General features: G+C 41.5%; 1 protein-coding gene across 3 annotated transcripts in view; it reads left to right on the top strand.

Moving 5' to 3' along the window:
- sufu (suppressor of fused homolog (Drosophila)) overlaps positions 1-17,924 on the top strand; it is a 160,021-nt gene that overhangs the window by 135,641 nt on the left and 6,456 nt on the right. For all 3 annotated transcript variants that reach the window (XM_068002081.1, XM_068002080.1, XM_068002077.1), the window contains 2 exons: positions 3,894-4,028; positions 8,019-8,157. In XM_068002081.1, coding sequence (XP_067858182.1) covers positions 3,894-4,028; positions 8,019-8,157 — 274 coding nt within the window. The remainder of the gene's footprint in view (positions 1-3,893; positions 4,029-8,018; positions 8,158-17,924) is intronic.

Genomic DNA, 17,924 nt, shown 5'->3' with positions numbered 1-17,924 from the left:
CAAAGCATTTGTTTTATTATTTGCCAAGTTGTGAATGTTGCAAATGGTCATTTGCAGATAATATATGCTTTCATTGGCCCAACTCGGGCCATTTTGTTTTTGCAGTTTTGGAATTTTCATTTCTAGATTTATTTTTTCCTGCTGTTCTCTTTGCTGCATCTTGAAAATAAACCAGCAACATCGGAGATTGAAAATTAATTAGCTTTCCCCCAGTAACTCAGCAAGTTTCTCCAACAAGCAGCTGAATTGTACAGCGAACAAATGTTGCAGATTTACTCTCTGGTCTGTGCTGAGTTAGTTGATCTTAGCTGCACCTTAGCTGATCCTGTTAAATTCATTGCACCTTAGTTGATCTTAGCCGACAATAGATAGCTCGATTAACTGAGCCGTACTCTGCTGAGTCTAGCTGCAAGACCTTCAACATTTAAAAGAAAAAATGCCTATTTATCTGTACAACCAAATCATCTTATTAGTCCAGGATCACCCTGGAGAGCAAGGATAATACCAAACTCCTTTTTCCAGTTAAAGTTTTCTCCTCCAAGCTTCCCCCTTATTTGCAAAAATATTGTCCACTTTGTGTGTATCTGACCTCATAATTGTCCTGCTGTGGATAGGCTGTCCGACCAAGTTGTGGATGAGCAAGTTCAAAGTTATCCTTTCAGCTCCACCAGAAACTACATGCTCCTCTGGTCCCATCCTCCTTCCTAGATGCCCACTCAAGTGCAACCTGAGGGTACACATCTGTCCTCCTTGACCCTGAGCTTTGTTTCAAACTCCACATCCATTCCATCACCAAGGCTGTCTGCTTCTAACTCTGAAACATTGCCCGTCTCTACCCCACCTATCTCCCAAAGGTGCTGAACCCCTCCTGTATACCTTTGTCACCTCTCGACTCAAATTTTCCACGCTCTTTCTCACTGTCCTCCCAAGCACCACCTTGCATAAAATCCAATTCATTCAGACTTTTTTCCTCGTGTCCGATCTGCTCAACTATTGCCACAATCTTTGTTGATCTCCATTCTCTCAACATATTGATTTCAGTATCTTTATCCCTGACTTTGATTCCTTCCATGCTTTAATCTATCTGCTCCTGCTTTTACCATCTGCTCCAATCCCATGACCCTGCCTGTACCTTCCTCTCTTTCAGTTGCAGTCTACTGTATGCTTCCCCCTCCCTGTGATCTGCAATTGATGGCAGAGCCTACAGTAAATATGCCTTCACATCTGGAGCTCCCTAAATCTCTTCATCTTGCTACATTTGTACCCATCTTAAAAACCAACTCTGCATTTATATATCTATACTTAAGTGTCCTCCCCCAACCACCCCATTCCTTCTTTCTTGCTCACTCACCCCCCCCCCCCCCTCCCACTCCCTCCTTCTGGTTGGGGTTCTACAAAGGGCCTCATCTGCCCAGGTTAACATAGGGAAAAGTCAACCAGGATTGCTGGTCCTGATCAATACCCAGCCATACTTGCTGGAAATGCAAGTTGGGGATAGAATTGGGTTTGGTCCCAATGCTTCCCATGGTAAAACAGCCTAATGACATCAGCTGTCAAGCACACACATGAATAATGTTCATTTGGGTGAGGTACCAGAGGAATTTGCTTTTAGATGGGGAACGGGAGAAAATAATAACAAACAAGAGCACTGACCAGTTTAAATAGGAAGGTAGTGCAGTTTGTTCAGAGTAAGGATGTTAATACATTGAATTCATTTTTTTTTAAATGGGATAAATTACTCTTGAATGGAGCATTGTTGCCTCTGAGAACTAGCTGCCAAGGCTTTTTTAATGTTTTGTAATTGTATTATGAATAATATAATTTGTGTTGCACTGACCTGATTCGTATTAAATTATCGCAATTTTTGCATTCAACATTGCACACGTAGCTGGTTAATTTAGTTATGCTCCCTCTTCAAAATTCACCGATCTTCCGTAAGGAACAATGTAATAAACTAACTATTAAGTGCAATAACTGCTAGCTGTGGGTTTTACTGTTATCATCTTTTGTGGGAGAGGGGGAAGAGAGCGTTCAATTTAGGTTGGCAATTCAGTTCTGTTAAACTTGCCAATTTCCGCCCCCCGCCCTCCCATTTATCCAAAAATAGTAACTTGGTAGTGCATGTGTAACACTTCAAGCAAACTATCTAAAGCACATTTCTGTTTGTGACTCGCATGGTTGCGTACTGCATGAACTTTCATAATGCAGTTGCCCATTAGGTCAAGTGCTGATTCTGATTCCTGACTCTTAATTCCTGTAAATGTGAGACATGATCTGGAATAGTGAGACATGAGCTGGAAACTTGAGGTTTGCTTTGGCATAATTCAGTTTATCATACATAGCAGTTTTTGCATTTTTTTACCCAAGGGAAGTGAGAAATTTATGTATTTATCACTCAAGTATGTGTCCGAATATGTGTTTTTTCAGATAGATGAAGTTATATATTTATGCACCTCAGAAAACCAGTGAGAATTGTGTTATGTATTCCAATGGCTCCAAGTGAGTAACTGCTGGACAGAGTTACGTTGAGTCTACAGCACAGAACAGGCCATTCGGCCCAATTCAGTGCTTATGCTCCACACGAGACTGCTCCCACCCCTCTTCATCTAACCCTATCAGCATACCTTCCTATTCGTTTCTTCTTCATGTGCTTATCTAGCTTCCCCTTAAATGCATCTATGCTGTTTGCCTCAACTACTCCTTGTGGTAACGCATTCCACGTTTTCATCACTTTTTGGATGAAGAAGTTTCTCCTGAATTCCCTATTGAATTTATTAGTGACTATCTTATATTTATGATCTCTAGTTTTGGGCTCCCCTACAAGTGAAAACATTTTCTCTACGTCTACCCTATCAAACCCTGATGTGGAGATGCCGGTGATGGACTGGGGTGGACAAATGTAAGGAATCTTACAACACCAGGTTATAGTCCAACAGTTTTATTTGAAAATCACAAGCTTTCGGAGCTTTCACCTGACGAAGGAGGAAAGCTCCGAAAGCTTGTGATTTTCAAATAAAACTGTTGGACTATAACCTGGTGTTGTAAGATTCTTTACATCTATCAAACCCCATCATTATCTTAAAGACTTCTTTCAGATCACCCCTCAGCCTTCTCTTTTTTTTTTCTAGAGAAAAGAGCCCCAGCCTACTCAATCTTTCCTGATAGGTATAACCTCTCAGTTCTGGTGGTATTCTAGTAAATCCTTTTTGCACCTTTTCCAATGCCACTGTATTCTTTTTATAACCTGGAGACCAGAACTGTGCACAGTACTCCATGTGTGATCTAACAAGTTCTGTACAAGTTTAACATAACTTCTCTGCTTTTCAATTCTATTCCTCTAAAAATGAACCTCTGTGCTTGGTTTTCCTTTTTTATGGCCTTATTAACCTACATTGCTACTTTTAGTGATTTGTGTATCTGTACCCCTCAAATCCCTTTGCTCCTCTACCCCATTTAGCCTTGTTATCCAAGGAGTGTGTGGCCTCCTATTCTTCCTACCAAAATGCACTACCTCACACTTAACTATATTGAAATTAGTTTGCCAGTTACATGCCCATTCTGCAAGTATATTAATGTCTTCTTGCATTTGACGCATTTCTTGTATTTTGATGCACTCTTCCTTTGTATTAACTACACCCCCCAATTTGGTGTCGTCCTCACATTTTGAAATTGGGTTATTCGGAGGTGATAACCACTTACGTTGCAGTCTAAAACTTCTCATTTTAGTAAGTTGTTCCTGGCCGCCTGCCACTGAATTTATGTCAGAACCCCAGAATGTCTGAAATATAATTGGCTCAGTTCAAAGTTTAGACTTGTAGCAAATTGAAATGAGGTTTTAATATTTTCTTTAAATATTTCTCAATTTTAATTTGTTTCCCTGTTCTGTTTTCTAGGACTAGGAAAGATAGTTTGGAGAGTGAAAGTTCTGCTGCTATTGTTCCTCATGAATTGGTCCGCACCAGGCAGCTGGAGAGTGTACACCTTAAATTCAACCAGGAATCTGGAACTCTTATTCCACTGTCACTGAGGTGAACAGTTATTAAGTTTTGCTGAAAAAATGAAATCCAGAAAGCCTTACTTGTGAAAATACGAATCGTATTTGAGCTAGCAATGACCAGGATCAGAGGAAATATCGGTAATAAATGCATAGAAGTATCAAAATGCAAGACTGTAGCAACAAAGTGCAATAGGATGTCAGTTCTTAATTTCAGCCATGCTGAGGTGTAGACAAGGTATTTCCCCACTGGGTGGGAAAATAACTAGTTGTAGAGTGACTAGGCAAAGACTTTCCAGTCTATTATACCAACTCAGACAAAGTATGTTGCATGTGGACAGTCCAGCAACACAAAAGCAAAATAAACTGGCATTTACAAGGCGTAAGTGGAAAAAAATAAAGCTCAAATGCTGGCAATGCACAGCAGATCAGCATCTGAAATGGATTAATGTTTCAGCTATGTGATCCTTTCGCAGAGCTCCCAACACATCAATCTTTCTCTCTTCACTACTGATTGACTAGTTGTGCATTTCCAGCATTTCTGTTTTTTTATTTACAAGATAATAATTAGACTAATGTAGTATAGTAGCAACTTCATGAACCACACTAATCAGTGAAGCAATAAAGAATCCTTTTAATTAATCCTGACACTTCCTGTTACATAAGCAAAATACTGCAGATGCTGGAAATCTGAAATAAAAACAGAAAATGCTGGAAATACAAAGCAGGTCAGGCAGCATCTGTGGAGAGAGAAACAGAGTTGACGTTTCAGTTCGCTGACCTTTCATCAGAACTGGAAGAAGTTGGAAATTTTTTACATTTTTTAAGCAAGTACAGAACCAAGGAAAGGAAGGGGAAGGGGAGGAAGGAGCAAAAGGGAAGGTCTGTGATAGGGTTTAGGGCAGGAGTGATTAAATGTCAAAAGGGATGATGGTGCAAGGCAAAAGGGGGTGGTAATGGGACAAGTAAAGAAAGAAATAAAAGATTGGTCGAGAGGAGATGTAAATGGCAACAGCAGAACCATTACCTGTACCTGCTGACTGAAAAAATGGGAGCAGTGGTTATGATCTGAAGTTATTGAAATCAATGTGTCCGAAAGGTGAAACAGCGATTTACTTGTACGTCTTTCAATTTACTATACTGTATTCACTGCTTACAATGCGGTCTCCTTTATATTGGCGAGACCAAATGCAGATTGATCGCTTTGCTGAACACCTCCTTTCAGTCCACAAGCATGACCCTGAGCTTCTGGTCGCTTGCCATTTTAATTCTCCGTCCCACTTCCGTTCTGACCGTTATGTCCTCTGCCTCCTACACTGTTCTAATGAAGCTCAGCGCAAGCTCGAGGAACAGCAGCTCGTCTTTCAGTTAGACACTTTACAACCTACCGGACTCGACATTGATTTCAATAACTTCAGATCATAATCACTGCTCCCATTTTATCAGACAGCAGGTGCTGCTAATGGTTCTGCCGTTGCCATTTACAGCTCCTCTAGACCCATCTTTTGTTTCTTTACTTGTCCCATTACCATCCCCTTTTGCCTTGCATCATATCCCTTTTGTCAATTAATCACTCCTGCCCTCCACGCTATCACAGATCTTCCCTTTTGTTCTTTCATCCCCTTCCTCTCCTCCTCCCCCCCCCACCCCCCCCCCCACCCTTTCCTGGCTCTCTACTTGCTCAAAAACTGTAAAATCTCCAACTTCTTCCAATTCTGACAAAAGGTCATCAACCTGAAACGTTAACTCTGTTTCTCTCTCCACAAATGCTGCCTGACCTGCTGAGTATTTCCAGCATTTTCTGTTTTTATTTCCTGTTACATAATGGATCTGAAGATGATTTATTGATCTCGCTGCTACATGTTATAGAACATAAATGACAATGGTGTACAACTTTTTTTTTAAAAAAATGCATTAATACACTGGGCTGATAATTACTAGATGGCCATTTTAACTTTTTTGTATCTATCATTTGGAGAGGAGAGAGACTAAGTGAAAGCTAAGATAATTAGACATAATTGCAAAGCAGTAAGTCTGATTTTGCTGCAGATTTCATTTTGAAAATGTAAGAATTACAAGGAGTGAAATCATGCTGGTTAATATATGAACACTTATGAAATTAGTTTCTCCCCTTTTTTAACAATTTGAAATGACGTTTGTCTGCTGCTATTGCGTAGCACAGTCTTGCCTCACTGGATTTTAATGGAATTTGCATAAAGCTCGTATACATTCATAATTCTACAAAATCCATAAAGGTTCTGCTCTTCTGGATTTCCACTGACCCAAGCTATTGCTGTGCTCTGCTTTTTCCAAAATGAGGTTAGAATTTTAATGACTCTGTATGCTCTAACATATCGTATTCAGCCTTAAGTTGTTAAATTCCATCCTATCTGGAAAAAGTAATGTAATCTCAGTCTTGAATATACTCAACGACTGAGCATCCACAGCATTCTGGGGTAGAGAATTCCAAATATTCACAATCTTCTGAGTGAAGAAATTCCTCCTCATCTCAGTCCTAAATGTCTGACCCCTTATCCTGAGACTATGCCCTCTAGTTCTAGGCTCTCCTGCCAGGGGAAACATCCTCTCAGCATCTACCCTGTCAAGCCCTTATGGAATCTTATGTTTCAATGAGATAACCTCTCATTCTTCTAAACTCCAGAGAGTATAGGCCCATTCTACTCAATCTTTCCTCATAGGACAACCCTCTCATCCCAGGAATCAATCTAGTGAACCTTTGTTGCACCACCTCTAAGGCAAGTATATCCTTCCTTAGGTAAGAAGACCAAGACTGTACACAGTACTCCAGGTGTGGTCTCACCAAAGCCCTGTACAATTGCAGCAAGCCTTCCTTACTCTTGTACGCCAACCCCCTTGCAATAAAGGCCAACATATCATTTGCCTTCCCAATTGCTTGCTGTACCTGCATGCTAACCATGTACAAGGACACCCAAATCCCTCTGAACACTAACATTTAATAGTTTCTCACTTTTTAAAAAATATTCCGTTTTTCAATTTTTCCTACCAAAGTGAATAACTTCATATTTCCCCACATTATACTCCATCTGCCACCTTCTTGCCCACACATTTAACCTGTCTATATCCCCTTGCAGACTCTTTGTGTCATCCTCACAGCTTACTTTCCCACCCAGCTTTGAATCGTCAGCAAACTTGGATACATTATATGCTGTCCCTTCATCTGAGTCATTAATATAGATTGAAAATAGCTGAGGCCTAAGCACTGATCCCTGCGCACTAGTTACTGCCTGCCAATCCGAAAATGACCCGTTTATTCCTACTCTGTTTTCTGTCTGTTAACCATCCTCAATCCCCCATGCCATGAAGCCCTAATCTTGTGTAACATCCTCTTGGGTGGCACTTTATCCGATTGCCTTTTGAAAATCCAAATATACTACATTCATTGGTTCCCCCTTATCTTTCCTGCTAGATACACCCTTAGAAAAACTCTAATAGAGTTATCAAACAGAATACCCCTTCATAAAACCATGTTGACTCTGCCTAATCATATTATGATTTTCTAAGTGTCCTATGTTTGCCATGTCATTCAGTTCTTTCTCCCATTCTTTCTTCCTTTTTATTTTTTTTAATTTTACTTTTCCCTAGTCAATATAACTCCTTCCTCCACCCCCCACCGCCCCCGGATTAATCATTTTAGTCCCTGCTTTATTTTTAGCTCCCACCCACCACTTGGAGATAGGAGCAAGTTTTTTATTTCCCAAAAGGATTTTTATTTGCTGAAGATTGGCTTTTAATATAAAGGTTGGCCTGGTAATAATCAGGTAGGTTGACCAATGTGTACACTTGTCATTGGCTCCCAAAGCCTGACAGCTCATCCACAGCACTCGAAGAATTAAATGTGGAGACATGTTTTCTAATCCCAAGGAAAACAGGTCAGTGTGCTTGCGCGAGTGCTCAGCAAATGTTTGAACTTAAGAAACTTGTCTATTTGAAAACAAATGCAGTGGGTGTTAGTGATGTTGAAGAAATATGCTTTTTCTTTTAGAGGTAGATTGTTACATGGAAGGCACTTTACTTACAAAAGCATCACAGGAGATACGGCAATCACATTTGTTTCTACTGGAGTTGAAGGAGCATTTGCTACAGAGGAGCACCCATATGCAGCTCATGGTCCATGGCTACAGGTGGGCATCTGCTTTATTGCCTTGTCTTCATTTTGCTCAGTATGGGCAAGTGACTCACCAGTTACTAGTTACCAGTTATTGCTAGCATGCATGTAGTACTAAATAGGTCAATTTAACTATCGAGGTAATCAACTATCAACAGTATTTTTCAGTGTCTGCTCAAGCATATTAATGAAGAGTATTCAAGTTCAGAATCTTAAAATATAAAGAACCACCTCAAAAGTTTCCTGGAGTGATTTATTGTGTTTTCTTCCAGAGGAACATTCTAAGTTGTGTTTTTGTGTTCCCCTTACACCATAATACTGCATTAACTTTTTACGGTGCAGTTTACTTCAAGTTGCTCAATGAATGCAAGTGCTGTGTTTTAATAAGCAAAGCAATGTTTAATTACAAAAATGGTCTTTGCAGATCATATGTCCTAACCTTCTGACATATCAGGCAGCATCCTAAGGTACAATAACAAATTATGAATGTGTTTGTAGAGTCTGTTCATTTATCAAATGAAAAAAATGGAAATGTTACATGACACTGCAACTCTTATAAGTATTGCAGAAAAAGGCCATTCAGGCCATCATGCCTGTGCCAATGGTGGACTTGGGTGGACAGGGCACAATTTCCAAATTTGCAGATGACACAAAATTTGGAAGTGTAGTGAACAGTGAGGAGGGATAGAGATAGACTTCAAGAGGATATAGACAGGCTGGTGGCATGGGCGGAAACATGGCAGATGAAATTTAATGCCGAAAAATGCGAGGTGATACATTTTGGTAGGAAGAATGAGGAGAGGCAATATAAACTAAAGGGCACAATTTTAAAAGGGGTACAGGAACAGAGAGATCTGGGGGTATATGTACACAAATCGTTGAAGGTGACAGGGCAGGTTGAGAAAGTGGTTAAAAAAGCATACGGGATCCTGGACTTTATAAATAGAGACAGAGAGTACAAAAGCAAGAAAGTCATGATGAACCTTTATAAAACACTGATTTGGCCACAACTGGAGTATTGTGTTCAATTCTGGGCACCGCACTTTAGGAAAGATGTGAAGGCCTTAGAGAGAGTGCAGAAAAGATTTACTAGAATGATTCCAGGGATGAAGGACTTTAGCTACATGGATAGACTGGCGATGCTGGGATTGTTCTCCTTGGAACAGAGAAGGTTGAGAGGAGATTTGATAGAGGTATTTAAAATCATGAAGGGTCTAGACAGAGTACTTAGAGAAAAACTGTTCCCATTGGCGGAAGGGTCAAGAATCAGAGGACATAGATTTGAGGTGATTGGCAAAAGAACCAAAGGAGATATGAGGAAAAACTTTTTTACACAGCAAGTGGTTAGAATCTGGAATGCAGTGCCAGAGGGGTTGGTGGAGGCAGATTCAATCATGGCTTTCAAAAGGGAACTGGATAAGTAGTTGAAAGGAAAATATTTGCAGGGCTACGGGGATAGGGCGGGGGACTGGGGTTGCTCTTGCATAGAGCCAGCCCGAACTCAGTGGGCCGAATGGCCTCCTTCCGTGCTGTAACCTTTCTATGATTCTAATGCTAGCTCTCCAACTAGAGCTATCTACTGTAATGCTCTTTCCCTCTATCCTATATTCTTCCTTTTCAAATACATATCAAGTTCCCTTTTCAATTAGTTTCTGTCACAATGGGTACTCGTGGCAAAGCATTCCATGTCTAAAAAACCTCTTATGAAAAACAATTCTTCTCCCTCCCCGTTCAATCTTCTGGTGATAATCCTGAGGCTATGCCCCCTTGTTACTAAGTTGCCAACTGGTGGAAGCAATCCCTCACTATTTACCCCCTGAAAACATTTTATGATTTTAAAAAATTCTGTTTAGATCCCCTGTAACCGTCAGTTAAAAAAATTATAGATTTTTTTCTGAACAATCAGCTCTCATTCCTGGTGAATCTTCATTGTACACTGCAGCCTGATCAATGTCTTCAATCTCTTATGTAAGGAATCTTACAACACCAGGTTATAGTCCAACAGTCCAAACTGTTGGACTATAACCTGGTGTTGTAAGATTCTTTACATTTGTACACCCCAGTCCATCACCGGCATCTCCACATCATGGCTTCAATCTCTTAGACATGTTCTCATCCCCTTTTGAAAACTGTAATGTCAAACTTTAACTTAAAAATATAATCGTGTTTACATTATTCTTGTTCTTTTACTCTCCCTTTTCAGCTATTATAGCTCATGTCCTCTAGAACTATTTCCCCAAGTCTTACTGCCTTACTATCTGTGTGAAAAGATAGAGGGCCAGATTTTGCTGTCAAAATAACAGTGAGGCTAATGGCACTCTCCATTATTTATATACGTAAATGGTACAGCAACTTCAGGCTAGGAGCAGATGGGCGGTTAAATGCCAATTCCAAAAGTTGATGTACAAGTTGCCGTTGTCTTCGCAAAAAGGGCATTTCGCTGTCTGCCTCACCATTGACATGCATTGCAATGTCGTGAAGTTGCTGTATTTGCATGGTAGGTATGAACTAAACTTGCCACAAAGTTAAGTCTTGTCATTTCAAGCGTAAGTACCCTTTTAACGATGTGATAATTGTTAATTACTGCCAATCAACCTCTGGCACTGAAAATTAACTATTACAAGTGTGGAGCTTCGTTGCTTCAGATTGTTGTTGGAGATTTTAAAACTGTCACATTTTAAATTTTTAACATTTTTTTACTTTTCCATTCTGTCTTTTTCTTTCTCTCTCACAATTCAAACTTTTTTTTCCCTCTCTTTATTTCTCTTTCTGTACCTGATTTGGCATTGAATTCACCCATTCTAATTTATACTTCCTTCTCCGTCCGTCCGCTGTTTATTTCTCAGTCCTTAAATCTGATTGGTTAAGGAGATACACAGTTGGTTGCCCTGTTCACTCAGGTCCCAGATGCCCTGTTTCCCTCGCTGCACCGTTATCAGCTCGCACTTTCAGCAAATTAGTTGGCAAAAATGTTTTGAGCTGAAGGGTGCAGGGGCAAGTCTAACTAATGGCAGATGCTGTTAGATGCCCTGCTACACCAAAATCTGGCCCAATACTGTCAGCTTGGCTTAGTTGGTAATACTGTCACATCTGAGTCTTTTAAAAAGCATTTGGACAGTTACATGGGTAAGATGGGTATAGAGGGATATGGGCCAAGTGCAGGAAATTGGGACTAGCTTAGTGGTATAAACTGGGCGACATGGACATGTTGGGCCGAAGGGCCTGTTTCCATGTTGTAACTTCTATGATTCTATGATAAGGTATTGGTTCAAGCTCCATTGAGCACGTAAGTTAGGCTGACACTTCAATGCAGTACTGAGAGAGTGCTACATTGTTAGAAGTGCCTTCTTTCAGGTGGCACATTAAACTGAGATCCCATCTGCCTACTCAGGTGAAAATCAGTGATCACATGGCACTACTCGAAGACCAGAAGGTCTCCTGTCTCATGGCTAACATTCCTCCTTCAACTAACGCAATCAAAAACATATCATCTGGTGATTCCTTCATTTGCTGTTCGTGAAATCTTACTGTACCTAAAATATGCTGCTACGTTTGCTTATGTAATAGTGATTGCAATTCAAAAGTAAATCACTGCTTGTAAAGTACCTTTAGGACATTGTGAGAATATAATGTGATATATAAATGATTTATCATTTTTCTTTCTTGAGCTTTGTCAACCATGCATTTGCCCACCCCCCTGCAATCTTCTGTTTACTCTTTTTTTCCCCCCCTCTTGCTTCATGTCTTTTTTTCCTCCTCCTGCAAAGTACTTTTTCTGTACGTGAGTATTGCAACACTGTCCTAATTTACAGTTTTATATGTGTGAAAAGATACTGCTGTTTAGTTTAATTCACATCAGCTGCTTTCTAGTAATCATGGGCAACTTCAAACCTGATCAGTCAGATGCTTTTACCTGTGCAAAAATAGGATATTACACCTCAATTACTTGTAATCGCTCAATTCTACTTGCAGAAGCCACTTTTTGGAGGAGGGAAGAAACCTCTCATAGTTAATTTAATTTAGATTTTTTTTTAGTGAAGGAGACATACATATGTTATGTCAACTCGGCAGTGACTCATGATGAGGATTGGTTTGATAGATGCCGGTACCACACCTATTCTTGAGAATCTAGATAGTAAGCATTAGTGAACTATTTCTCTGTGGAAGGCATTGCCTAACCCAGTCTTCTTGCCCAATCCTATTCTCATCTGACATCCATGCATCCAGATTTGCCAGCAGTTTCAGTGGATGGTGATAAGCGAAGTTCCTGATTTGAATCCCCCACCAACTCCCACCTCTCTTTGCTGCCCCGCCCCAATAGAGACCCCCGCTGTTACACCCAGCTTCTCCGACTGAGATCAATCTACAATCCATGGGCATGATTTTAAATGGGAAAAATGAATGGATTGGGGGAGGGGGAGGCAGTAAAAATTTTAAAAATCTAAAACCCGCCCCCAACCCCCCACTTCTGGTTTTCATAGAGGCAGGATGAGGGGTGGGCGACCAACCTGCTCTTAGGAGGCGGATTGGTTAATAAAAGCTTTTAAGGAGGCTATGGGCCTCCATTTTTTTTTACAGGTTTTTTGTTTTTTGTTTTGTCCCAGGGGGCCAGGATTCCCAGGCCTTCTACTTCATGTCAAGTGAGAGGAGGCGAGAAGGCCCCAAACAGCAGGTAAGTGCCTTTATAGCACAGCTTGTGGGCCCGGAGGATCAGGAGTGCTTCCCCCAGGCCCAATAAGCCTACCTGCAGTGATTTTGTTTTATTCCCCTCCACACCCCCCCCCCCTCCCAAAACCACAATCTCCAACCCCCTCCCCCATGATCTTTGACCCCCAATGATTGACCCGCCTGATGACTGAACCCCAACCCTCACGTCCTTTGCTTGGCTGCTCTCCCATCCAACTGAGACCAGCCTGTCAATCAGGCCGGCCTGTTGGGCGGGAAACGTGCCCCAAAAAAAAGACGTCCTTGTGTCAAAATCGTATGGGCGTCCGGAAGCCCGTACTTCCAGATTTCCCATCAGGAATTCCACCACCCCATCCTCCCACTTCCCAGCTCCCCAATAAAATCATGCCTCATGAATCTGCAATCTTCTGACTTAGTGCTGTTGCACGCAGTGCCTTTAAACACTAGGCCAGTAGGAAAACTAATGTGTGATTTATATTAGCTTCCTAACTCATGGAGTAAAATATGGTTTTAGAAAGTTGCAGGTGTTCTTGAAGGTATGTAACTTTCTAAACTATATTCTTCTTTTGTTTTTTCATCATTAGTCCTGCATCTCCAACAGCTGAAAGGGTGGGTTAGTGACCTGCACCTAGGCCTTTTCCTAACCTAATGTTGGGTAGGCTGTCAGGTTTGCCCTCTCCCTGCAATGGTTGGGCTCTGGAATAGTATCCCTACACAGCCTATAGAATCATACAGCAAAGAAGAAAGCCATTTGGTCCATTGTGTCTGTGCCGGCTCTTTGACAGAACTCTCCAATTAGTCCCACTCCCCTGTTCTTTCCCCATAGCCCTGCAAATTTCTCCTTTTCAAAATTCCCTTTTCAAAGTTACTATTGAATCTGCTCCCACCACCTTATCAGGTAGTACATTCCAGATAACTACTTGATGTGCGTAAAAAAAAAAAAAAAATTCTCTCAGGTTTTCATGCAGATTTTTAGCACCCGGAATGTTTTATCACAAATGACCATTGAGGCAGAGACTAAAACATAATTTAAAAGGGAGGTGGCAAGCAGATACTTTCCGATGGGGAGAAATGAAAAATTGGGAGGCATAGTGGTCTTAATGGGGGACTTTAACCTTCACATAGATTGGGAAAAGCAGACTAGCAACTGTCAGAAAGGTAACGAATTTCTTGAGTGTGTCCGGGATAGTTTTCTACAGCAGTATGTCCTAGAGGCAACAAGGGGGCAAGCCATACTAGATTTAGTAATGAGTAACGAACCAGATTTAGTTAACTGCTTAACTGCACGCGAACATCTATCCAGTAGCGATCATAACATGATCGAGTTCAATGTAGTGTTTGAAAGGGAAAAAAGTGAGACAGCTGCTAAGATTCCAGACTTGGGCAAGGCCGACTTCAATGGGATGAGACAGAGACTGTCCACAGTAAACTGGGCAAATCTGTTAATGGGTAAAACGACTGATGATCAGTGGGAAATGTTTAAAGAAACATTTAACGTGATACAGAATCGGTTTATACCCCTGAGGGGCAAGAACTCTACTTGCCAAAAAAAACAGCCATGGATAACTAAAGAGGTAAGGGACAGTATAAGACATAAGGAAAGGGCATACCAAAAGGCAAAAAATGGCACAGATCCTGGCGAATGGGAAAGATACAAAGATCAACAAAGGGTCACAAAACAGATAGTAAGAGCGACAAAAAGAGAGTATGAAAAGAAACTCGCAAGGGATATCAAAACCAATACCAAGAACTTCTATAGTTATATTAGAAAAAAGAGAGTGGTCAGGAGCAGTGTTGGCCCTTTAAAAACTGAAAGTGGGGATATTGTCATTGACAATGGGGAAATGGCGGACATGTTGAACGATTACTTTGCATCAGTATTTACAGTAGAAAAAGAGGATAGCATGCCGGAAATCCCAAGAAAACTAATATTGAATTGGGGACAGGGACTCGATAAAATTAATATAAGTAAAGCAACAGTAATGAAGAAAATAATAGCACTAAAGAGAGACAAATCCCCAGGACCGGATGGTTTCCATCCCAGGGTTTTAAAGGAAGTAAGTGAGCACATTGCAGTTGCCCTAACTATAATCTTTCAAAGTTCTCCAGATTCAGGAACTGTCCATCTGGATTGGAAATTTGCACATGTCACACCGCTTTTTAAGAATGGAGAGAGAGGGAAACCAGGGAATTATAGACCACTTAGCCTAACATCTGTTGTTGGGAAATTGCTGGAGTCTATAATTAAGGATAGGGTGACTGAACACCTCGAATTTTCAGTTAATCAGAGAGAGCCAGCATGGATTTGTGAAAGGTAGGTCGTGCCTGACAAACCTGATTGAATTTTTTGAAGAGGTGACTAAAGTAGTGGACAGGGGAATGTCAATGGATGTTATTTATATGGACTTCCAGAAGGCATTTGATAAGGTCCCATGTAAGAGACTGTTAGCTAAGATAGAAGCCCATGGAATCGAGGGAAAAGTACGGACTTGGTTGGGAAGTTGGCTGAGAGAAAGGCGACAGAGAGTAGGGATAATGGGTAGGTACTCACATTGGCAGGATGTGACTAGTGGAGTCCCGCAGGGATCTGTCTTGGGGCCTCAATTATTCACAATATTTATTAACGACTTAGATGAAGGCATAGAAAGTCTCATATCTAAGTTTGCCGATGGCACAAAGATTGGTGGCATTGTAAGCAGTGTAGATGAAAACATAAAATTACAAAGGGATATTGAAAGATTAGGTGAATGGGCAAAACTGTGGCAAATGGAATTCATAGAGTCATAGAGTTATACAGCACGGATAGAGGCCCTTCGGCCCATCGTGTCCACGCTGGCCATCAAGCCCTGTCTAATCTAATCCCATATTCCAGCATTTGGTCCGTAGCCTTGTATGCTATGGCATTTCAAGTGCTCATCCAAATGCTTCTTGAATGTTGTGAGGGTTCCTGCCTCCGCAACCCTTTCAGGCAGTGAGTTCCAGACTCCAACCACCCTCTGGGTGAAAAAGTTCTTTCTCAAATCCCCTCTAAACCTCCCGCCCTTTACCTTGAATCTATGCCCCCTTGTTATAGAACCCTCAACGAAGGGAAAAAGCTCCTTAGTATCCATCCTATCTGTGCCCCTCATAATTTTGTACACCTCAATCATGTCCCCCCTCAGCCTCCTCTGCTCCAAGGAAAACAAACCCAATCTTCCCAGTCTCTCTTCATAGCTGAAGCGCTCCAGCCCTGGTAACATCCTGGTGAATCTCCTCTGCACCCTCTCCAAAGCGATCACATCCTTCCTGTAGTGTGGCGACCAGAACTGCACACAGTACTCCAGCTGTGGCCTAACCAGTGTTTTATACAGCTCCATCATAACCTCCTTCCTCTTATATTCTATGCCTCGGCTAATAAAGGCAAGTATCCCATATGCCTTCTTTACCACCTTATCTACCTGTTCCGCCGCCTTCAGGGATCTGTGAACTTGCACACCAAGATCCCTCTGACCCTCTGTCTTGCCTAGGGTCCTCCCATTCATTGTGTATTCCCTTGCCTTGTTAGTCCCTCCAAAGTGCATCACCTCGCACTTTTCCGGGTTAAATTCCATTTGCCACTGTTCCGCCCATCTGACCAACCCATCTATATCGTCCTGCAGACTGAGGCTATCCTCCTTGCTATTTACCACCCTACCAATTTTTGTATCATCAGCGAACTTACTGATCATACCTTTTACATTCATATCCAAGTCGTTAATGTAGACCACAAACAGCAAGAGACCCAGCACCGATCCCTGTGGTACCCCACTGGCCACAGGCTTCCAGTCACAAAAACAACCTTCGACCATCACCCTCTGCCTTCTGCCACTAAGCCAGTTTTGTATCCAAAGTGCCAAGGCACCCTGGATTCCATGGGCTCGTACCTTCTTGACCAGTCTCCTGTGGGGGACTTTATCAAAGGCCTTACTGAAATCCATGTATACCACATCCACTGCGTTACCCTCATCCACACGCCTAGTCACCCTCTCAAAAAATTCAATCAAATTCAATGTAGACAAATGTGAGGTCATCCACTTTAGATCAAAAAAGGATAGAACAGGGTACTTTCTAAATGGTAAAAACTTAAAAACAGTGGATATCCAAAGGGACTTAGGGGGTCAGGTACATAGATCATTGAAGTGTCATGAACAGGTGCAGAAAATAATCAATAAGGCTAATGGAATGCTGGCCTTTATATCCAGAGGACTAGAGTACAAGGGGGCAGAAGTTATGCTGCAGCTATACAAAACCCTGGTTAGACCGTGCCGAGAGTACTGTGAGCAGTTCTGGGCACCGCACCTTCGGAAGGACATATTGGCCTTGGAGGGAGTGCAGCGTAGGTTTACTAGAATGATACCCAGACTTCAAGGGTTAAGTTACGAGGAGAGATTACACAAATTGGGGTTGTATTCTCTGGAGTTTCGAAGGTTAAGGGGTGATCTGATCGAAGTTTATAAGATATTAAGGGGAACGGATAGGGTGGATAGAGAGAAACTATTTCCACTGGTTGGGGATTCTAGGAGTAGGGGGCACAGTCTAAAAATTAGAGCCAGACCTTTCAGGAGCGAGATTAGAAAACATTTCTACACACAAAGGGTGGTAGAAGTTTGGAACTCTTCTGCAAACGGCAATTGATACTAGCTCAATTGCTAAATTTAAATGTGAGATAGATAGCTTTTTGGCAATCAAAGGTATTAAGGGATATGGGCCAAAGGCGGGTATATGGAGTTAGATCACAGATCAGCCATGATCTTATCAAATGGCGGAGCAGGCACGAGGGGCTGAATGGCCTGCTCCTGTTCCTATGTTCCTATGTCCCCTTTGGGCTACTTGTGTACATATCTTAAAGGTTGGTTCAAGAACAAATGAGATTCCTGAGAGCAGGTTCCTTCTGCTGAATCCCTTAGCTGGGAGTCGTGTATGGCTTGGGGAGATATGAGAGCTAAATTGAAACTAGCCTGCAAGTCAGTACTAAATAATAACAGAAATTATCTTTAATCTTAAGGGATTTAGTCCGCACAGGAGGCATTTGTTGTTGAGGACTTTTAGAATGTTGGACATTGTTGCTCTAAGCTGTGG

Source organism: Heptranchias perlo, chromosome 21 (genome assembly GCF_035084215.1).
Source record: "Heptranchias perlo isolate sHepPer1 chromosome 21, sHepPer1.hap1, whole genome shotgun sequence".
Classification (NCBI taxonomy): Eukaryota; Metazoa; Chordata; class Chondrichthyes; order Hexanchiformes; family Hexanchidae; genus Heptranchias; species Heptranchias perlo.
The sequence above is the reverse complement of the archived record's forward strand: the minus strand, read 5'-3'. Positions and strand labels throughout refer to the sequence as shown.